Source organism: Cuculus canorus, chromosome 17, assembly GCF_017976375.1.
Source record: "Cuculus canorus isolate bCucCan1 chromosome 17, bCucCan1.pri, whole genome shotgun sequence".
Classification (NCBI taxonomy): domain Eukaryota; kingdom Metazoa; phylum Chordata; class Aves; order Cuculiformes; family Cuculidae; genus Cuculus; species Cuculus canorus.
Genome location: NC_071417.1, coordinates 8,990,703 through 9,013,926, shown reverse-complemented (window position 1 = coordinate 9,013,926; position 23,224 = coordinate 8,990,703). Strand labels below are relative to the sequence as shown.

Genomic DNA, 23,224 nt, shown 5'->3' with positions numbered 1-23,224 from the left:
TTCAGTTTAAAGTCTTTGTTTGGCCTGGTCCAGGATACCTGTAGAGGAAGGTGGGTTTGGGGACTGTAGAATAAAGAATGTCCTGTTTACCTATTTGCTAGCGTGAAATTATCGGCTTGTTGTAGTTGAACAGAAAACACACAGTTTATGGTTATAGCCTGGGGAACAAAAGCTTGAGCCTGGGCTATATTTTCAATATAAAGTCAATTTTCTTTTTAGCAAGAGGTAGAGGATGCACTCGTAAAGGTTTAGCTACTCCTCCAAGTAGTTGTCTGATGAGTTTTATCGGCTTGGTGGCCTCGCTACTCTCTGCCCATGTCTCTCGCTGGCATGTGGAGACATCTGCTGCCCAACTCGGAAAGCTGACTTCAGTCTGTTTGTGGAATACTGAAGCAGTTTTGTGTGGAGCAGTGTTGTAGAATTAACCCATTTTCCCTAACGGTCAAGTCCAGTGCAGCCTTTTCTGGAGATTCTCCATTTTCATAGTGATATCTCTCTAAAGTAGTTGCAGGTGGTGTTAGAAACTAACAATTTGTCTGCTATCTTCCACCATTAACTTCCAACTTTTTGCTTGCAACTGCTTTCTCTAGAGTGAGTTAATGAATTGTCCTAGATCACAATCATGTCTTCGGAGTTGGTTGTGTCTCAAACAACTCTTATGCTAGTGAGGGCTGCCTGGAGATGTTGGTCTCCCTCTCGGATCACAGGAGTGAGTCTCGGATGTCTTGACTGTAAAGAAGTTGGAGAACAAACTCACCTGGTATGAAATTGCCGTCTTTAGAGAAGAATAATAATCTCCTGGCATCACCTGTGCAAGATTGTTTTGGCCCTGGGGGTCTGGGGAAGGACTTAGCTGACCGTTAGGGTCCCTACCTGCTCTCTCGTAAATCTGTTTGAACAAAACTTTGTCTTGTAGAAAGAGGAAGTGGAAGACAGCGCTGATGAAATCATGGAAGGGGCTCTGATAGCCCGGGACAGAGTCGGGGTGCAGGACTTTGTGCTTCTAGACTCCCACACCAGTGAGAATGCTTTCCTGAGCAACCTTCGCAAGCGATACCAAGAGAACCTCATCTATGTAAGTGCTGGTCATGTGGATTCATGTAGCCTGTGGCAGGTGAAATGTCTCCAAGTCTGCATTTACTGGTCAGATCTAGAAATAAGAGCTATGTGTGTACCTAGCAATAAACCTCCCTAGATATTAGCAGTACCCAGCAGAGTGATCACCCAGTATTCTGTCTACTTTAGCTAATGAAAATAATTGTCTTGGCTTGCTCAGAGTTGCCTTACAAAGTTTCAAACAATATGCAATAAACAGTATGGGAAAGGGAAAGTGAAACTCTATCTTTGAAGACAAGGCAGGGCTGAACATGGTATCTGCCTTGTCTGAGAAGTGCTGAGTACTTCACAGTGCAAGCTGAGAAGGCTTCATAGCCACGTCTGTCTTTTCAGCTGCCCCTACGTTATACATTGGCTTCAGCATTGGCAAGTTTAGATAGTCTAAGCGTGTGCTTTGTCAAATGAGGACTGATGTTGTTATTGCACTAAAGAAAAGACTGAAACAGAGTGCAGAAGGTAAGCGTATCATTTTGATGGGCTAAAAATGTCTATAAGTAAGAGAAAATATAACATGCTCTGGAATATGTTATTTGTACGGCTTTTGCAGTCAAGGAAGCACCATCTCTGTCCAACTGCTGTCTCTGGAATGAACATCCTGTTTGGCTTTCCTTCACAGCATGAAATAGTCATTTCCAAAGACTTTTGTGAAACAGAGCTGGGACAGTAAATATATGATGATGTTCACTTTAAGTAGAGAAAAAAACCCCATAAGCATCATAAGATATCCAAAACTTGTGTGTAAGATGCAAAGCTCCAAGCTTGCGTTCATTGTTCAATGCTGCTCTTAACCAGGTTGCTTTAGGAAGAAATTTAGTGTCAGCTTCAAGATAGTGATGCCTGTGGAGGGTGAGGGTTTAGGTTTTTCCTTCCCTCATAACAAATTCTGTACCATCTTGGGGCCTTGGGCAGCCTGGTCTAGTGGGAGGTGTCTCTGCCCATTGCAAGGATGTTGGAACTAGATTATCTTTAAGGTCCCTTCCAACCCAAACTATTCTATGATCTTTTCCAGTTGTTTTTGCATAATGTCCTGGTGTACTGGACTCCTCTTTTGGGAGCCGTCATTCTTCATGATGGGACAGGTTCCCCACTTGCATGCATTCTTTCTCCCTGCAGACGTATATCGGTACCCTTCTTGTGTCTGTCAACCCTTACAAAGAGCTGGATATCTACACAGTGACACAGATGCAGCTTTATCGAGGAGTTAACTTTTTTGAACTGCCACCACATCTGTAAGTAGAAGCCTTAGGATTTCAGTTTATATTAAGAAATTGGGTTTGCTCTGTAGTGCTGCGTAAGAACAACAAGGTTCTGTATCCACAGTCACTAGGTCTCGTGAAGGCTGATATTCTTACCTTTGTGTAGGTAAGGACGTGTTTGCCTCTGTGAGAATAAATGGGATAGCGGGGGACGGAGGAATTGCAGAAACAGTGCTGGAAACTGTAGTGGAAGGGTTATCTTTGAAGATAACTGTCCAGACTAGTGCTCAGTGTCCTCGTTACACATGGTCTAGTCTGACCACTGTCTGGCTGTGTCCATCTGCAAATCAATGTCTCTTCAGTTGTCCAAAGTCCTCGGATCACCTTGCCTTGCCCTCTAAGGCTCTGTGATGGTACAGGCAACCATAGGACTAGCACAGTGCTCATACGCAGCCTCCACTTGGAAATCCTAGGGGGAGAAACCTGAATTTCTGAACTCTGAGATGGAATTTTTTTCATTGGTCAGAAGCTGTAGAGAGTGGGTTGAGTAGGCTTTTATTTTTTCTTTTTTTTGCCTTCCTTAAGTGGCATATTAGTGAAGGCTCCACTACTGCTTATTTTTCTACCTGTCTCTGAGCAGATGTTGAGATTTCCCTCTACTGGAATCCAAACTACCCCCTCTGCTTTGGAAGAGAGAGTCTGTGCTGTGTGTAAACTGTATTCACCAGGAACACATGCAGCCAATAAATCCTACAGCAATAATAGGAAAAGAACAAGCTTATTTGTCCCTCAAATACAGACTGGGTTTTTACCACGAGACCTTGAGTCAGGCTCATGTTTTGAGCTGTCCTTCCCCATCACACACAATACTTGTAGTGTTAGACAAGGAGTAAGTCCTTCTAAAAAAATCTTTGATTCTCTGCCTCCTGTTGCCATCTCTAAAAGATGCTTCTCCTCTGAATGCTTCCTGTGATCCTTGTTCAGATATGCCATAGCTGATAACGCCTACCGGGTGATGTGCAACGAGTACAACAACCACTTCATCCTCATCTCCGGGGAGAGCGGAGCTGGGAAGACAGAAGCGTCCAAGAAGATCTTGCAGTATTACGCAGTAACTTGTCCGACTACAGAGCAGCTGCAGATCGTCCGTGATCGTCTGCTACTTTCCAATCCTGTTCTGGAGGTAGGAACTAAAGAAAGGTGCAAAATGCAGAAGAGCTGATGTTGGTGGTCTCACTCCACAAGGCTTTCATGCAAGTCTACACTTGCACCCAGGAATGGGCTCCTGCTTTACAAGATTTTGCACCTGAATACATAACATAAATAACACACATTTGGCCTCTTGGCAGCACAACCTCTAAAAGCATTCTTAGAATTTAATATCACTCAATATTTAGGAATTTAAACTTGTATTTTGTAGTGCAGGATAGCTGAAACCTGGGAGTACAAGGAAACTGTACAGCATCCAACAGTTCCCTATAGCTGCAGTTATAGATCATACATGAAAAAGTGTTAAATTGTTAAGCTCCACATTAAAGTTAGAGAAATACATTAGTTTAGAATCATAGAATAACTCAAGTTGTAAAAGACCGTTAAGACCATTGAGTCCAGCCATAAACCCAGCACTGCCAAGTCCACCAAGTTTGTGTTTCAATAATCCCTCTAAATTCAGCAGCAGAACTCAGCTGCTGCAGCAGCTCTATTTCTGCAGCTTTGCTCTGCCGCGGGTGTCAGGCTCTCAAATTAAGTCACTTCTAATCTTACTATCTATTTATCCACAGGCTTTTGGAAATGCAAAAACTCTGCGTAATGACAACTCGAGTAGATTTGGGAAATACATGGATATCCAATTTGATTTTAAGGTGAGAACAAACTTAATGGACCGCTATTAAAACAAGCTGTATCAGTGAACCTCTTGGATGCTTACCAGGCAGCACAGCATTTATTAAGACTTACACTGCAGATTTCTGACCCTATTTTTACAGGCACTGCATTTCATGAGTAAAGTGACTGGTTCTACATCTTGAAAGCTTCCTATATTACTGGCAATACTGCCGATGCTCAGTAGAAAGCTAATATAAACTGTTGTAAGCACAAGTTACTCTGGAAGGACAGCAAACTCTTTAGATACGGCTTGAATTATTGTTGGCTACCAGCTCTTAAACACAAGATGGCAGATAAGTAACAGCAGAAACAGGCTTCTCCCAACACTGCTCCTTGCCCAGAGCAGTGGTGGCTGCTCTGTCCCTGGAGGTGTTCCAGGCCAGGTTGGATGGGGCTTGGAGCCCCTGATCCAGTGGGAGGTGTCCCTGCCCATGGCAGGGAGTGGAACTGGATGGGCTTTGAGGTCCCTTCCAACCCAAACTGTTCTATGATTGTCCCGAGGTGTGGAAGAGCAGCTGTCACAAGGATGTTGGTTCTATCTGTTGGTGTTGATCTGCTTTGTTCTGCCAGGGAGCTCCGGTAGGAGGGCACATCCTCAGTTACCTAATTGAGAAATCCCGAGTTGTCCACCAAAACCACGGAGAAAGGAATTTCCATATTTTCTACCAGCTATTAGAGGGTGGAGATAAGGATCTTCTTTGCTGGCTTGGGCTGGAGCGCAACCCCCAAAAGTATGCGTATCTCATCCAGGTCAGTGAGCTTGTACCTCTCTGTATCTCACATCTGGAATTGCAGGGATGGCAAATGCAGCTTTTTCCTCATGCACTCAGTGCGCTGCTGAGCTGCTAAAAGAAGCAGCTGTGTGTCATATTAGAGCGAAACTTGCAGGCAGGTTGATTGCAAATGTGTTTGCCCTGAGACCATCAGACGCTGTTCTACCCCGTGTGCTTTTGTAGCAGGAACTGTTCCAGCTGTGATGGTCTAAGGGTGCACGTGATGAGTGGCTTATAAGGGATAATATCTCTTATTGGATCAGCTGATAATAGTTGTGGGGGCAGAAACAAACTCTTGGGCAAGGTGACCCAGTGAAAGCAAAGCTATCAGAGTTTAAATAAAAACAATTAGCAAGAATCCTGGTGAATCCCCCCCTGTTCTGTGTGTGCAGAATGGCTACCCAGGTGCAGACTACCTCTGGAGGAGGAAACTGGAAATGAAAGTGATATTCCCACTAACATGCACTGTTTATTGCTGGTAATAAATTCATTGCTTTGCTAATGAATTGTACTAACTCATCTTTCTTTTACTGTGTAGGGTCGATGTGCCAAAGTGTTTTCTATTAATGACAAGAATGACTGGAAAATAGTCCGCAAAGCTTTCTCTATTATTGACTTTACTGAAAAAGATTTAGAGGTATGCAATTAAATGGGACTGAGCCTACCAGAGGGAAGTTAAGTAAGGAGAGCGCTGTTGTCTTCCCTTCAAAGTGATGGAAGCAGTCTCGCTCGGGTGAGGTGTTAAGGATGGAGTAGGACATCATTCTGGGGTGATTGAGGGAGAGGTGGGTGAAGAGCTCTATCACTTGGTACAGCACGATGGCAACTGGTGGTGCCATCTCTCTGGAGTAGGTTGACTGACTCCGTCCTTCAGCCTAGCCAGCATAGCGTTTATCAGCATGCATAGGAAAGATTAGTACCATCTCCTGGAGCGGCAGGAAAGATTAGTACCATCTCCTGGAGCGGCAGGAACCGGTTTTCTGATGGTATCTCTTTCGTTATTAGCATCTCTTTGGAATTGTTGCCAGTGTCCTGCACCTTGGGAACATTCAGTTTGAAGAAGATAGCAACGGGCACGCCATCATTCGCGATGGCACACAGATCAAATGGATTTCAAAGGTATCTCTTCTGAGACAGCATCAATACTACAAATGCTGTGAAGAATGCCTTAACCTTGCTGTGTTTTCCTCTTGGGGACAAAAACATCTGTTTCTAAAAGCAGGATTGTTACATAAATACCCAGCTCTTGAATCATAGGACCCCTTTTCTCTGTAGCACATCTCTAAAACTTCCTTACTTATTGTTCCTCAGAGATGAGTATAGGTGAGATCTACCCAGGCTTGCATCCCCTGAGGTGGACGGGAACGGGCTGCGGGACTATGCCCTACTGACCGCACAACACTACTTATTTAAACAGTCTGCTAGCCGGACTCTGAGTGCAAGTGTTTCTTTTTCTGCAGCTTCTGGGTGTGCACTTGTCCATTCTGCAGGAAGCTCTCACCCATCGGAAGATCGAAGCCAGATCTGAAGAGGTATCAAGTGGTCCTTTGTAACCCCAAGGAGCTGGGAGCCACCCAGCCTGGTGGTGGTGACAGATGAGGAGCTCTGCTTTTAGCAGCATTACTGCAAAACCAGATCGCCCTGGCTGGCTGGCTCCTCCTCTGTATCACCTTCCTCCTCTAGCCTGAGACGTTAAACCAAAACGTATTCCCAATATTAGAGTTTTACTGCTGAACAAGGTAGTAGCTGCCAAAAAGGTAGGAACAGCGACTCGGGCAGAGCTGTATTTGAGCCAAACAATTCCCTTTTGTTCAGTCCCTAGAGAGCTTCCTAGGAAACAGCACTGAGAAAGCACGGGTAAAAAATATTCTTGGAGAATTTTGTACTAAGTTTAATAAAATAAAACTGCAAGGAAGTTGAAATACTTCTTCCCACTTGTCTAAATTGGTACTTTTGAAGTGTAGTCTCACAGTCCTGCAGGCGTGTGACCGAACATCAGCCTGAAGTAACGCTGATGGTAAATAAAACTGTCTTTGCCAAAGCTTGCTCTGACATTCTGTGTTATTTAACATCTCTGGCATATCTTTGTGTGTTTTTTTTTCAGGTCCTGAGCCCATTGAATGTGGATCTGGCATTCTACGCCCGCGATGCAGTAGCAAAGGCAATTTACGGGCGAACTTTCACTTGGCTAGTCAACAAAATTAACGGCTCTCTAGCCAACAAGGTTGGTTTCTTGTCTAATGTCTCCCTAGACACCGAGTGCTCCTAACACTGAGTGCAGTCTCCAGTGAGGCCCTAGAGCGCTCATCCCCAAGTATCCTGGATGCTTGATAATTAATGTAGGGGCATCCCACGATGCTGAACTGGAAAACTGTGTAGTTAGGTGTGGAAGGTCGTACGTTAGTTTTAGCTGTTCATTACCTGCTTTAAAGTGGCTTCTCCTTTGGCACGGGATACAAAGCTCTCAAAGAGCTGAACATTTAACTGAAGGAAGCAACATGAAACACTCAGGGAAGAATCACCAGCTTGAATTGTGTCTTTAACAGGATTCAACTCGGAAAACCGTTATCGGCCTGCTGGATATCTATGGTTTTGAAGTGCTGGACACAAACAGGTAACAGCAGTTCATGAGGCTTGGGATAACCTGTCTTTGTGCTGAGGGGGAGCGTGTGCTGAAGTCCTGCGTGGCTTCTTGATTGTAGCCCTCTCCCAGCAAGGCAAGGTAGAGGTGACTGCAAAATCCAAGTGTACTGGGTTAGCTGAGCCCCTGGTGAGCGCATTAGCTTGGACTGCTTGCTTGGATTGGAGCCGTTGGCACTACAGTGTGGGAGGAATGTATGGGTTTGATCTGTGTGGAAGCGGGCTGTGTGTCTGGAGAATAGTAGGAGAGGTGGAAGTCCGTGAAATAAATACAAACTAATGCTCATTTAACCATCTGAAGCTTTGAACAGTTCTGTATTAACTACTGCAATGAGAAACTCCAGCAGCTGTTGATTGAGATGACCTTGAAAGCTGAGCAGGAGGAATATGAACTGGAAGGAATAGAGGTAATGGTATTTTCCCTCTCCTTTTTTCCTCTGAACTGCCATTATACTGAATGTTTTCATCATAAATGAAGAAGGCATTCTGCTTTTTATCTTTTTTTCAGCTTGCATTGTTCATGTGGGAAGTACAAGATAGCCATGGGTTTCATTCCAGAACCCCTTTGCAGTGTAATTTAGCCCAGAATTAATTCACATAATTTAAGGAAGGAGTAGGACCTTCCCCAAAACTCAGGCAGCCAGCAGTGACAGTGTCCCTGTGGAAATGAGGAGCTCCAAAGGTGTCAGATGCTGGAAGGTGGAGTGCACTAACATAGAGTAAAAGAGGATGGTCTGGGCTGCTGGAAGCAAGAAGATCATGGCTTGGGGCGATGCCTTGCTGTGCTGTCACGTTTTCCCCAGTAGCTCAATTGGTCCCAAGTCACCACACTGACCTTGAGTGGATAGGAGAACTTAAAAAGTGCAAAGAAAAGACCTTCCTCTAAAATTGTTCTTCCTTCTTTTTCTCTTCCAGTGGGAACCCATTCCTTATTTTAACAACAAGATCATCTGTGACCTGGTGGAGCAGAAGCATAAAGGAATAATTTCCATTCTGGTAAAAATAGATTTTGTGCTGCTTAAATTAAAATGCCTGCTTGTGCCTTGCTGTAATGGTTCGTAATCACATTTTTCCCTCTAATTATGCGATGGATCTGCATTATTTGTAATGTAAACAAATAGACTTCATAAATAAAGATTCAGAGGGCTAAGGTAGAGGATCTGCTTGCTAGAGAGCTGTGGCTTTTGAAGGAGGTATGCTGCTTCCGCAGCGACTCTGAGTGCTTGAGAAGGCAGACAGAGGCCACTCTTTCCACTTTGTGCCTGGAGACACAGGCAGAGAAGGAAGGAACCTGCAGTGACCTCGCTATAGTCAGGAATGGGGATGGGACCCAAGCTTCTTCTGAGTACCATCAGGGAAGCTGCAGAGCACCAGGAACACCTCTCTGTAGTCACCTGAACCAGAAATCCAAGCTCTTGTGAAGACTGAAGAGGGCAATTTATCCCATCTATCTGCTTATCTGAAAATAGATACACAAAGCTCTAAATTTAACTAGGAAATTGCTTGCATGAAATAGAACTCATGTCTAATTGTAACCAAGCTCTTTGGTTTTGCATAAAGACTTTGTATGGTGAGTTTCTTAGGAGGGATTAGTCTGCTCAGAGCAGCGGTTGAGCTGGTGTCTGCTGTTCCAGGATGAAGAATGCTTACGACCTGGTGAAGCAACTGATTTGAGCTTCTTGGAAAAGCTGGAAGAGAAAGTAGGAGATCATGCCCACTTCGTGACGTATGCATTTACGCTCTGTATCCTATCGCAGACTAAACTCTTCCCATCTCTTACCCAGAAAAGAGTATTAGGGAGGGAACAATTTCTTGCTTTGTACTAAAGAAAATCAAGCATCTCATCCACTGTCTAACATCGCCGCGGGCTATGCTGGTAGAGTGTGAGCTGAGCTATTTGGGAGGTGGTGGTGGGGATTCCCGTCTCTTTACTAGCGTGATGCTGATCTTTGAGTCTGGTTTCATCCCACACTAAAATTAGGGGCTAAAGATTAGGTGGCTTTGGCCGTAGATGCTTTATCCTCCGTTGACCCCAGCTAAAGCTGAGGATATTGTGAAGAAGAGCCTAATGTCCGAGGCTGTGAGGAGTACTCAAATACTTAAGTCCATCTTTATATCTGTGGGCTTTGAGTACGAAGAGGAAAGAACTATGCACCTGCTCAGATCTCCCAGATCAGTGGCGTTTTGGTGAATGCTCCACTTGTAGTATTTTTGGATTTGGTTTTGGTGGCAGCTGAACACATTGATGCTGGGCTGTCCTGGCAGCTCCCAGCAGAAGCCTATTGAAAGGCTTTGACAAATCATCAATTCGGAGTCGTGCAGCTGAACTGTCACTATTTCTACATCTCTGAAGTTCATCGCAGCCAAGTGGAAAATTTGTAGCCAACTTCCTTGTCCCCACAATGTGCCTTAATGCTGTTCTGCCTGATTAAAAGTTCTATTTAGAAGTGCTAGAGCTCCTTAAACAGGATTTGTGCTTGGCGATACTCTTGGAAGGGAACTCTGATGTACTAATGTGCTGTTGTGACACACAGCTCTGTTAGTGACTGCTTACAAAGCTGAAACTTAAACTGTTAAGTTGCTCTGGTTTTCTCCTTTTCTTCCCCCCTGGATTCCTTGCTTTCTGAAATTTTTCTGCTATTCTTGAAAATGTTGATTCCTCCTTTGTATTTGGGTTCCTCTAGGGAAGAAGAACACCTCAATCCTTCCCCACTCCCATTTCACTTTGTAATTGAGGGAGCTGGAGATTTTTTCCTTGTGTAGGCAATGAAAATGTATTTAAATGAGTGTTATAGGAAGAAATCTGAATGCTCCTGGAAAGGATGATCATTGTCAAAGGGCAATGGATAGGTTGCAGGGATTTCCCTGACTCTCATTCTCTGCTGCTGGCTGTTCAGAGAATGGAAAAATAGATTCTAGTTTGATTATGGGTCATAACTTTATGTTCAGAGCCGTGTCAATAGGAACAAATCGTAACCTGACCCATCTCTGCCCAGGTCAGGGGGTTGGAACTGGTTGAGCCCTTCCAGCCCAAACCGTTCTATGAAATATCAGATTCCCAGCTGTCCTACAGCTCCTCTTGGTGAAGATGACTTTCTCCAAGGTGAAGAACTTTGTTTGCTGCTTTCTCTCTTGGTGGTGTTTTTTTTTCCTGCAGCCGCAAGCTTGCAGACCAGAAAACCCGCAAATCCATTGACTGGGTGGATTTCCGCCTCCTTCACTACGCAGGAGAAGTCACTTACTGTGCTGTTGGTGAGTGTGAACTAAATGCCAGACTAGAACTTATCTGAGCTTTTAAGCCAATGTGGCAGATGATAACCTGACAGGAAGGTGAATTACGAAATATCTGTCCTCTGAAGGTACCATTACTTGGAAGTCTTAAACATAAATGCAGTGAGAATTTTGAGGCTATAAACGCCCAGATTTTGTGCTAAAGAGTGTAGTTTCCAGAAGAATTAAACCTTTTTTTCCTCTCTACAGGATTTCTGGATAAGAATAATGATCTACTGTACAGAAACCTGAAAGAGGTAAGGCCAAAAAAGGGATGCTGTTCTCTTAAGTTACCTTGTTTGAAGCAGAAATACTTTGCAGAAGCTTTATTTCATCTCTGTGGCAAATGAGCACAGATTCCTCCCTTAGCGCTGTTCTCTAAGCTCCTGCATTCCTGTCCGTACAGCGGTGCTGCTCAGGCTGAGAAGGGTCACGGTAGGAATAGCACAGCTGCTAAATGAGCCAGCTTTTCATTTCTCCTCTTTTAGGTGCTGTGCAATGGTAAAAATGGCATCATTAGAGACTGCTTTTTACTATCGGAACTAGACAACAGGAGGAGACCGGAGACTGTGAGTTTCATCTTTAGTATTCACTTTGAATAGCAACTTGGCTTCCTGAGTCTTGATGTAACCCCTGATCCTGCCCTTAGCCCTGAACTCAGTGGATGTTCTTGCTGGTGTTACACCCCTGGTAGCCGAACAGTGATGTTGCTGAGGCAGCAGGCAGCAAAGTGACATATTTAATGTCGTTATTAATACATCCTTCTAAAACAAGCCCTGTGCCCAGCATCCCGCAGTAGTTACCGTTTGAAGGGCTGCCTTGCGTGTCCAGCTGTGTGGCAGGGGTTCAAATATTCCAGCTAAGCACTCTGCCCAGCTAACTGATGACTGACTACGCTTCAAAAGCTTTCTGGTACTAATGCATACATCAGCCTTTCACTTCAGGTTTTAAGATGAGTGCAAGGAATGAGTTTATTTCAGTTACTGCAGTGATGAATTCCAAAGCTGGGAAAATTCTTTCCTTGTAATCTTAGGTTGCAACCCAGTTCAAAAACAGTCTGACGAGTCTTATAGAAATCCTGATGTCCAAGGAGCCTTCGTATGTCCGATGCATTAAACCGAATGAGAACAAGGAGCCGGGTAAGGCATTATGCTGGAGTCACAGTTGGGCTAAAGGAGTGAAGGAAAGGAGGTTTTAGCCTGTAGCTGAGTACAGCATAGATATATGCTCTATACGTGTGTGTGTGTGTGTGTGTATGTATATACAAACAATCTTAATTAAGCCAGCAGCAAAGTCGTCAACTTGGATTTGACTCCTTGCTTGTTTATCCCAATACATGGAAAGCAAGTGAGCTTCCAGAGCCCGTATTTCGCAGTGAATATATGTCCTTCCTACAGGGAAGTTTGATGATTCTCTGATCCGGCACCAGGTGAAATACTTGGGTCTGATGGAGCACTTGAGGGTGAGACGAGCAGGCTTTGCATATCGGCGGAAATATGAACTCTTCCTGCAAAGGTGAGTGGAACTGGTTTGCCTTCTAGCCAGGCAAACCTGCCCTTCCCGAGGGCTTCAGAACAGGGTTCATTTAAACGCTAAGTCCCCGTGATGGGAGATGGGAAGGTGTCAGCAGACTCTTCTGCATCAAAGATAACCTTTGTGTGTGTCTTTCTTCTATATCTTTTTGATTCGCTTTGGTATCTTCTGCAGTAGGAATTTGGGGAGGAGAAGAGTTTCAGGAAGGGGTTCCTCAAACATCAAGTCATTTGTGTTGATGTCTTGCTGTCGTTTCAGGTACAAATCCCTCTGTCCAGCTACCTGGCCACATTGGCATGGGTCAGCAGCCGAGGGTGTGGAGAGGCTCATCAAGCATATTGGTTACAAGCCTGAGGAATACAAATTAGGAAGGTAAATTTCTTTCTCCAGCTGTGATTCCAGCTGCTCAGCTGCATTGTGCTTTCATATTTGATCCTCTGTCCTGTCTGACTGCAAGTCACCACGTGGCCCTTCTCAGAAAGCTGCGAGATGTAATGGTGTGAGCAGATACCTTCAGCTTGGCTCTCGCTTGTCCGTGTGAACAGGGAGGACCTGCCTGGGTCCTCAAACCTGATCGCTTCTGATTAGTGACTTCTCCAAAACAGGCCAAAGTAACCTCACCCCAAAGTTATACAGTGTGCAGGAGCGAGGAGACAGATAAAAAATCCAGATGCATGAATTTCCTCTTTATTTTTACCTGGAAGCTGGAATCCAGATGAGTTTCTTCCAGCTCTGAGCTAGGGGGGATGGACTGCCCTGCTTCAGCTCCAGGTCTCCTCACCCGCTCGGGCAGTCGGCGGTACCTTGCCTGGCTTAGGTTTGGGTTCTTTTTTTAACTGCCTTTTGCAACCACTCCTGAACCTCATCCTCCAGGAATCTCATCCAGGAACCTCATCCTCCCCGCTGAACACAAGACATGGGCACAGGCAGGGCTTTTCCTGAGCTGCACAGCTCCTAGAAAACTTGTAGGGATCCCAGCATTGAGAATTACAAGCTGTGCAAGAGCAGAGGTCTCCACCCTGCACCTTCCAGGGCACCTGGGATCTTGTGCTGTAACTGGCATTTTGCTTCTTTCCCTCTCCTTGTGGCCTTTTGCTGAGCTCTTCGCACCCTTTCGGGATGTGCCAGCCAGACAAATGAGGACTAGTTCTAGAAGGAGATGTGACTTGTCAGTATCACAGCTAGCTGGAGGACTTGAGCTTCGTTAGGACAGCCGAAACGATGGCTCTCTGTGAATAAGCTGTTTGTGGTCTCTCTTTCAGAACCAAAATATTCATTCGGTTCCCAAAGACTCTGTTTGCTACTGAAGATGCATTTGAATTCAGAAAACACCTGTTAGGTATGGTTTTTTTTCCCTTTATCTACATAGAGACTAAACGGTAGAGCCTGGGTGAACTGTGTTTCTGGGCTCCTGGTTCATGCAGCAGATGCCCCATGGTGAGACCTGAGACTCCATGGTCTACGTGGCTCTGGGGAGTCTGAGGAAAGCTTAGTAATCTTTTTCCAGGGGGGAGAAATCACCAGCGGTATTGCTTGAGTTCTGAATATGTATCTCCTCTAGAGCTCCTCAGTCCTGCTGGTAGCTCTTGGTCCATATCTAGATGCTCCGAGTCCTTTTCCACCGGGACACCATCCCAGCGTTACCTGTTGTACCTGATTGAAATGCCTAAAGGCATGTTCACCTCTGTAGGCTACTTTTGGTCCTTCATTCCTTGGTGATTGTGCAGACCTTGCTGTGCCTTGGCAGGTGGTGTCTGCTGGGACCCCCACTCCGGAATGCTCTGATCCTGTAGATGAGAGAAATGTCTCTGCTTCTTTTTTTTTTCCAGTTTCAAGACTACAAGCCAAATATAAGGGACGCCTTGGAAAGAGGGAGTACAACAAGAAGAGAGAAGCAGGTGTGGGCTCTGGAATTAAGGACTCATCTTGGGGCTGTGCTTTCCAGTAGGAGTTGTAGCTTTGGGAGATCACAAATCCACGCTGCTGCGGATGGCATTCGAAGCTTCCCTGCAGGACTCGGGAGCAGCACCCTGTGCTGTGCGTGTGGGGAGGTGTCCTGGGGTACGAGGGAGCTGCACATCAGCTGCTGGGTGAACAAACTCTCCTGTCATAGCGAACAGGCTGATAAGTAATGCTGCAGGCTCAAAGGTCAGCTTCCTAAGATGATTTGTTAGCTGCGTACAGCGCATCGCTGCCTGGGTGTTGAGCTCTGCAGGGCAGGCAGTGCCAGATCAGCCACTTGCCATGGAGAGGAAGATGTTCTTAGCTTCTTATAGTAAAGATCAGCTGATGGGAAGAGCTGCAAAGAAGCCACTTATAGCTTCTGCTATATGAGTTTAAAGGATAGCATGGCACAGGACCTCTGATTCTAACGCAAGGACCTGATTAATTCTTGCAGCTATCAAGCTGGAGGCATGTTGGCGGGGAGTGCTGGCACGGAAGGCGGCCAAGAAGAGGATGTGGGCGGTTCAGATAATAAGGAAGTAACTATCACTGTGGGGTGGTTGTGGGTGGCAGGTTGCAGCCTAGCGATGGTCTCTGGACAACGAGTCCAAAGTATTGACAATACAGCGAGTCAAAAACACCTCCTTCCCATCCATTTCTAAGCTATTATTGTAGTTAGGAGGATAGTTGCCAGACCCGGTTGATCAGAAGCACCTGTCACCTCTTCATGAATTCTGACTTGCACAAATTTCTCTTGCTCTGCCAGTCTATATTGGCACCGAGGATCTCCAAACCAATCCTTTGTGTGCCTGTCATTCCCTTATATGTGGTCCTCTCTCTCCACTCCCTTCAAATACAGCTCCTGAATGCTGCATCAGAAGTAGAGATGATCTTCCTTTCTACCCCCAAAGCACTGGTTTTGGTCAACAGAACTTGGAAAAAATGTTAATGTTTGGAATATTATAAAGCTTAAGATCTCCACTGCTGTAAACCAGGTGACAGTGAGTTAGCCTTAGTGACCTGTCAGCCTGTTGTGTGCCTTCTGTGACTTGCCTTTCTTTTCCATTGGTTTCTGAAGGTAACATAAGGTCTGGTTTGGGTGTTTCCTGTAGATTCATAAATGGCTTCATCAATAGGAAGAGAGCCCTTTGCCCAGAGAACGTTGAATTTGTGCGGCTTGCACAGTACAAATACTTGATGAAGCTCAGAGACCACATTCCAAAAAACGTCTTGGACAAGAGCTGGCTTCAGCCTCCTTCCATCCTGGAAGAGGTGAGGGTGGCTGCAGGCTTGGGGCATGGTGAAGGTGTTCTGTGGTCACCTGCGCTCTTGCTTCTGTAGGAAAAAAACACTGATCTCCTGTTGGCTTTGTCCTCTGTTCAGGCATGATGGCAGAGCCTCTGGAAGATCTTGAGATCCTCTGTATCTGTAGGAAGATGGAAGTGGGAGGAATGGTGCTACTATTTAAATTCCCAAGGGAAAGGACAGAGCTTGATGCTGTTGTTTTAATCAATAGAAAGGAAGATGCACCGACAGCCGAGTGAACTCATGAGCCCTATTAAAGGCGAAGTTAATCCCACTATGTTTAAAGCTTGCAGCACAGCTAGAGCTGTAGCCTTCATCTTGTTTGGGTTTTGGCAGGATAGGTAGCCTCAGTGCCAGACCTGGACAAACTTTTATTGCTTCCAGCAGAACTCTCATTTGGAAATAGTTGTTTATGTTTGTTATGGCCTTTTTGGTCCTGCCTGGACCGGAGCAGATCACTCCACTGGCTGTGCTGGGTGCTTGGTGGGTGAGGTGAGCCCAGAATGAGAAAGCTCAGATGCAAGGGAAGGTGGGGAGCAGTGCTACTGGTACCCCACGTGTGTGGTGCCGCAGTCTCATTGTAGGGTGACAGATGCTGCTTTTAGTGATTCTAGTAATGACTGAGCCACTTGATGTTCGTCTTTCAGCTGCTGCTGGGCATTAACCCTCTTCTGGTAGCAAAGCGCTCGTGTAGGTGGGGTGCTGGGCTGGGGGACCTCAAATAAGTTGGGACTAGATGTTAAAACCAGCTTGCACCAGGCAAGTATTTGTTAGGGCTGCAGCCAGAGCTGTTTGCACAGCTTCACTACTTTCTTTTTTTCCTTTAATCAAGACATCTGAGATGCTTCAGAAAATCTGCATGAGGAACCTAGTAAGGAAATACTGCCGAGGCCTCACTGCTGAGAGGAAAGTGCAGGTAATGAATATGTGGAATGCTAATGTGCGAGCAAAAACCCACTGTGCACGTGTGATATCTGCTCTCTGAGCACTGTCTGAAACGCAGACTGTGCCTCTGACATACCACTGCTCCTCTCGCTGGGCAAACGTTCCTCAGCCTGGAGTCGAGTGTTTGTTTTCAGTGGCATTTGTGACATACAGTGCAGTTCTCCTACCGTCTGTCTTAATCTTATGGCATTAAAACTGCACCTCGTGTAATTAGAATAGAGTCACAGATAAGAAAAGATCTGCAGGGCTGTTCTGTCCCCGCTGCTCCTTTATTTGTTGGGATAGAGGAATAACCTAAAGATGCTGGAAGGAATGCGGTGGGAGTTGGGTGGAGTCGCAGGAGTGAAAGGATGGCGTTGTGCCATGAGGGTGCCTACCTTCAAGCTGCTGATGTTACTGATGGAGAAACGGGGTAAAGGCTGTTCCTTCTCACAACAGTTACAGCAAAAAGTGGTAGCAAGTGCTGTTTTCAGAGGGAAGAAGGAGGGCTACGTGCAGAGCATAAACCAGCCTTTCCTGGACACCCGACTGAGTGAGTACACACCAAACCCCTGAAGGACTCAGTCACGTGCTCCTTGCTCAGGAAAGTTCTGTTTGGCAAAATGGATCCAGTTTCTAAGAGGCAATCCCATTGTCAAAGGCAGATTTGCCTGTTTTGGGGCCCTACTGCTGGAGTTCCCTTGCCCTGTCGTGTGTAGTGACACTGAACAGAGTGACCAACCTGCCAGGCTTTGCTTCCAAACTCAGGGTACCTGGAATCCCTCTTGGGATAGGAAGCTATCAACCCAAGCACATCCCCCTGTGGGTGGGGATGGATCGGGACCCATCCTGATCCGGCTGAGCTGGGACGGTGCAGTGCAGCATCACCAGGTGTGAGGATCCAGTCCAAAAGACTGGGGCTGCTGGAAGAAGAGATGTGAATCTTGGGAATCCACAAAGTGTTAAGCGCAAAAAAAAAAAGCATGAGAAGAAAGCCCTAGCAGGGCATTGGCAGGGCAGGGGGGTGTGGGTGAGGTGCTGGGTCCTTACTGGAATCTCCCAGAGAGCCTCATCTGAAGCCCTGTGCAGAAGGAAAAGTGCTCTGGGTGGTTCTCAGGACGAGAGCCTGAACCGAGAAGAGGCAGTAGCTCCCAGTGTGAGTTACTTGACGGGCAGGAAGAACTGCTGAAATGGGTTTAGGAGTAAGTGAACACCCTGCGCTAGAAGGCAGCCTACCAAGCAGGCAAGGACTAATGGGATGGAGACAATTAATGCAGCTGTCTGGTGTTTTGCTGGTGGGAGTGGTGGCCACCTGTCGCCTATACTCAATTTGTCTTTCTGGTTTGCTCCTCAGAAGAGACTGATATAAACCCTAAAGTACTGCAGCTTATCCACGGTGAGAAGATCAAGGTAAGGGAAGGACAGCTGGAGCTCAGCAGCCCTCGAACCAGCTTCACTGGAGTCCAGGAGCTGGTCGGTCACACAGACTGCACAATCGTGAAGCCTGAAGCTGTCTTGTCGCCATGCCCATAGAATGATAGAATGGTTTGGGTTGGAAGGGACCTTAAAGATCATCCAATTCCGACCCCCCTGCCATGGGCAGGGACATCCTACTAGCATTGCATGGATTCCCTTGCTTTTAAATTGGAGACAGGTCTCAAAACGCACCTAGACAAAAAATTATATTAGATTATTTTTTATTAAGAGCTTAAAAAGCATCACCAACCCTGTTTGGGCTGCAATGGGCAGGAGCAGAGCAGGTGCATGCGCTGCACTTCCCATGGTTATGGCATAGAGGGCACAGGTAAACCATCTTTCTGAAAGCATGATTCTGCCACCTGAATTCCCAAGAACTCAGATGGTTGTAAGCAGAGGCTGGCAGGAGCTGTTGGGAGCTGGGATCTGCAGCTGCGTGGTGCAGCGCTGCTCCTCGCTGAGCTGTTTCCAGTGTAGGGCCCTGTAGGAGCGAGAAACGCTGATACCAACTCGTTGTTTGCAGTATGTGACCCCCGTGATAAAATATGACAGGAATGGGTTCAAAGCACGAGACCGGCTACTCGTTCTGACCCAGTCCTCGGCGTATGTGGTGGAAATGGCTAAAATCAAGCAGAAAATAGACTACGCCACTCTGAAAGGTAAGGGTGGAAGTGGGCGTGGGACATCCCTTTCTGCCAGTGACCCTGGGGGTGGGAAGATCAACTTCTGAAACTTGATTTTTCAAAGAGATTTGAAGCAATGATTGTCCTGAGAACATTTTTTTGGGGGGATGGATAAAGGGTCTGCTTGTCAGCACGCAGGTCCTTGAAATCTAAACGATGACTAAGAGGACGCAGTTCCTTAATGGAAGAGGACATCACTTTCTGCCAAAACAGAAGGGATGAAAAACAACAAAATAATTTCCCTACCCCATATTGTAGGTGTTTTTAATCTGCCTGAACTACAGCCCACGGGGAGCATATATGCTTTCTCCCTCCTCTCTTACCAAAACAAAGGTAGCGCAGAAGGGAACGGAGCAAACAACTAATGTGTTTCAGTACCCACTGTTGGAAATGCATTATGGATAAGTAGCTGACAGATAAAGAGATCTCCAGAAGGAGTTTTGGAAACTGACATTAATTCTTCAAAGCAGCAGCTTTGTTGCACTTTGATTTCAGCAGAGGGATGTTCTTTCCTCACCCTTAGTAAGTACAGAGCCCCTTTGGGGGGATGTGAACAAGGCAGGGCTGGAGTCGCTGCCCCTCCAGGAAAGCACCCTGATGCCAGGAAGGTGGTGGTGGTGATGATGATGATGTGGAGCTGTCTTTGGCAGCTTTTCCTCTAATTCTGGGGGATTTCCTTTGCAGGTATTTCCACCAGTAACCTGAGCGATGGGATTTTGGTCATTCATGTCCCCGAAGACAACAAACAGAAGGTGGGAGTTTGCAGCGTAGCTCCTGGGAGCTTGTGGTTAGAAGCAAGGTCTCGAAATGACACCTCCAATATATTTTAATGAAACCTTAGGATTACACAATTAGCCATTTTTCCTAATTCTGTAACCAGCCAGACGTTGACATTCTTGCTGTCTCTCCATGAAAGCTTTCCCTTTCCTTCTTTTAGAGCCAAAGTTGCTTATAAATCCTATCTCATCCCTGGAACGGATGTTTAACAAACCAAATGTGTACATGACCGTTGCAATCCCTACGTCGTTACTGGTCACTTCTGCGCAGCAATCACTGCTCTGACATCAGAAAGGAGTTTCTGAAGGCACAGCGGCCATAAGGCTTTTGTGCTGGGGCGATGCCAGATGACTTTATGCCTCTGCTTTTTGTTTCCAGGGTGATGTGATACTTCAGTGTGAGCATATCTTTGAGACGGTCACTAAACTCTGCATGTTGGCCAACAAGCAAAACCTTGTTAAGGTTGTTCAGGGAAGGTAAGGAAGGGCGTTGGGTGGGTGGTATCACGCAGGCTGTATTTTATGGAGGAACGTGCTTTGAAATCTTTTAGGCCTGAACTACTTAGGTCAGAATTACCGACACCACCACCCCAGCAGTGCCCTAAGCTGACCGGATCTGTTGCAATAATATGCAGCTAATGGCAGGTGGATGCAGTCTGTCTCTCAAATCTCAGTGCGGCTCCCTTTCGAAGGCACAGGGAAACAAAATGGGTAGCACTGGAACAAGAAAATACATTAAAAATCATGATAACCACTATTATAACCCACGTTAATAAAGCTCGCTTCCCTGACGGCTGTGGTGGCACCTCGCTAGAGGTGCTGCTCTGCTCTGAGCTGCCCATGACCCACCTGCCTAAAACCCAAATGTGTTTATAGGTGACTGAACTGTTTTCAGGCTTTTGTTGATGTGACCTGAGGTTTAGTGGCTTCACAAGGGATCTCATTAGCACCGGCTCTGTGGAAAGCCTGCTGGCCTGAGCCTGGGGGTCACTTCAGGATAAGCCTTCCTCTCCCGAAGAGACCGAGAAGGCCCTGAAATGTGTTTGCTGAGCACGGGAACCTTCAGTCACGCCACGGTGCTAATGGCAGGTGGATGCAGTCTGTCTCTCAAATCTCAGTATAAATTGAATCTGGCATGTGAAACCTGTACTTCTGTTCCAGCTTTTCTCTCTGGCCTTTGCATTTCAGTTGTAATTAGATTCTGCACGTTCAGTGGTTTTCTCCAGGTCAGATCTGCTCATCTTCTAGTGCCTAATTGCACCAGGAAAATTCAAATGCCTGGATCAGGCAGGCACGCTCCATTCATCAAACCTTTCTGGGCTGTGTAGTATAATGCAATTGTTTAGGAAATTTACCTAAGCTGGAGGGCTCTGATCTTCTAATCTAATGAGATTTGCCAAGGGAACAGAAATAAAGGGGGCTTTAGAGTAAAGCCTATTGCGAGGAAAGCATCTAATGAGTAATTCTGTCTGCATTTGCAGCCTTCAATTTCGCATTGGCTCCGGGAAGGAAGGGACAATGGTGTTTACCGTTGGGCAGGAGCCTCAGGTCTTCAAAGCCAAAAATGGACAGCTAACAGTGGTAAGGTCTCACCTAAGCACTGGGAATATGACTTGTGCTTTCACTTTTGATGTAGAGAGCACAGCTAAGCTCTAGGAAGGGCCCTTTGTGTGAGTTCCGGATGGCCCGATTCCTCCTACAGAGCAGAGAGGTACACAACGTAACCGGCCCAGTTGGTATCTACCTACAAAGGAGAACACATAACAGGTCATCGCTGTGTTGGAAGCTGCAGCTACGCACCTTGCACATGAATTGTCACTCGTGCTCTCAAGCACAGGGGCAGGAGCAAGGCTCTCTCCTGGCTTGGTCATTTAGAGAATTCATCCTGAGCCCAAATTCAATGTGCACCTGCAAAATGAGGGAGCAAACTTCACCTGAGTCCTCTTGCTGCCTGAGACTGAATGGGGGATGGAGGGAAAGCATTTCCTGTCACTCAAGCAGGTTCTCTTGGAAGGGAGGATCTGTCTGACCCTGATGGCAGCCTTGGCAGAACTGACACTGCAGGGAGAATGAATTCTGGCTCTGTACACAGCTGTGGCAAACGGGGGAGCTTTGCTTCTGGCCTCATTCCTGGTCTGACAGGGAGGTGTGCAAAGCCCGCTGCCATCACCTTGCAGCTGCAAAGTGGTGAACAGCAACCGTGGCTGGAGGAACGAGGAAAGATGTGGGTCCTTCCTGCTTCACCAGTGAGACAAGTGTGTTTGGTAGTTAGCCAACAGCTCCAAGGAAGAATTAGTGCTGAGGTGCAATAGCTGGGGCACTAGTGGGCTGTGTTTGCAGTCACCAGGGAGGGAGTTATCTCCATGTGCCAGTTGTTAAACACCACCACCTCTTTTCCCACAGGCAGACACCTCAAGGACATAACCTTTGCACCTGATTTAATGACTCTTTCCTTTTCTTGTCCCAGGTAGCAACCCAGGGAAAATCTTGATGAGAAACAGTTCCTGTTCCCGGTCGCTGTCTTGGCAAGGAACAGGAAGGAGCCTGCAGGATGAGACCAGCACTTGCATCTCCCCTGACATCTTTGATGCCATAGGGCTGCTGTGATTTGAGAGTTTGCTTGCATCTTTTAGGCTCTTTTTTTAAAGCTTAAAACTATTCAACTATAGCTAAATAAATTCCACTATGTTGCTGTAACATTCCAGTGAGCACAGATGCTCATTACAGTCCCGGGGAAATATTGAAACCACAACTTGCACTTCCACATGTAAAATGTCCACCTCTGTGCACTCAGTAGAGCTGAGAGCTTTGACCAGGCAGGAAGGATTAAGAGGGAAGCAAAAAGGCCTCTCAAGCTGTACTTTTGAGTCCCTACTCACCAGAACTGCAACAAGTGCAGATCAATGATGCTAAGTCTGGTCTGAAAGCACCTCTCTCTCAGGCAGACTGGCTTTACAACCAGCAGCTCCTCCTTTGGCATGCGTAGAGATGGTTAATCATAGTGGTGAGGCTGGCACTGATCCCTTTGGCGCATCAGCATATGAAGCTGCTCACCTCCAAGTCTCACTAAGCTGCCTTCCTGTCCACTCTGCTGTGGGGGAAGATTTTTACTTTTAAACAGGCCTGGTTGTCCCCATACAGCGCAGTGAGACTGAGGCAGTAGAATCAAAACCTTAACAGATGACCAAACTGCCTCCTCTTAAAGAAGGACGTGCTGGCTTGGTGCAATCTAGTTCAGAAGAAACCAGCCTCCTGCTGCTGGAGAACCTTCATCTCTCTCCAGAGCTGAGACTCTGCTCGGTGTGGCAGGCACTGCTCGTCCCTTCAGCTGTATGGGAGCAGCTACAAGGGGAGGGGGTGGAAAATAGAAATTCCCTCTACTCTTTCCTGGCTGGAAGCTGCAGCTGTACTGCCATGCTCTGTGTTCACAGTGCTTCCTCTGCTGCCTCATGTTGAGGCAAACGTGTAGCTCCTGCTTGCTTTGGCTAGGCTGAAACCAGAGCCTGGAGCTCCTCTCCTTGCTGCCTTTAAATCCTGTGGGCTGCAGAGTCCTGAGAGCCAGGTCACTGGTGCCTCTGCTGTGAGCAGCACCGGAAGGTAACACCAACAACCAGCGGGGAGGATGAGGTCTGGTATTTCTTCCTGAAAGCTCCTTCCAGCTCTATGGACAAGGACAGCACACTTCAAACAAGTAATAAAGCAAC

The 23,224-nt window shown here is 46.4% G+C and overlaps 1 protein-coding gene across 1 annotated transcript; it reads left to right on the top strand.

Moving 5' to 3' along the window:
- The first annotated feature begins 922 nt into the window (after positions 1-922).
- On the top strand, positions 923-23,203 carry MYO1H (myosin IH). Its single transcript, XM_009560470.2, has 31 exons — positions 923-1,075; positions 2,230-2,345; positions 3,297-3,495; positions 4,094-4,174; positions 4,767-4,946; positions 5,508-5,606; positions 5,975-6,088; positions 6,430-6,501; positions 7,074-7,193; positions 7,516-7,583; positions 7,911-8,016; positions 8,525-8,605; positions 9,244-9,335; positions 10,767-10,861; positions 11,090-11,136; positions 11,368-11,448; positions 11,913-12,018; positions 12,277-12,394; positions 12,671-12,784; positions 13,675-13,751; positions 14,242-14,310; positions 14,811-14,895; positions 15,469-15,628; positions 16,494-16,577; positions 17,045-17,138; positions 17,940-17,995; positions 18,585-18,720; positions 19,429-19,496; positions 19,900-19,997; positions 21,002-21,101; positions 21,988-23,203. Exons 1-31 carry the CDS (start codon positions 950-952, stop codon positions 22,009-22,011), a joined length of 3,066 nt encoding a protein of 1,021 aa, XP_009558765.2. The 5' UTR covers positions 923-949; the 3' UTR covers positions 22,012-23,203.
- Positions 23,204-23,224: the final 21 nt, after the last annotated feature.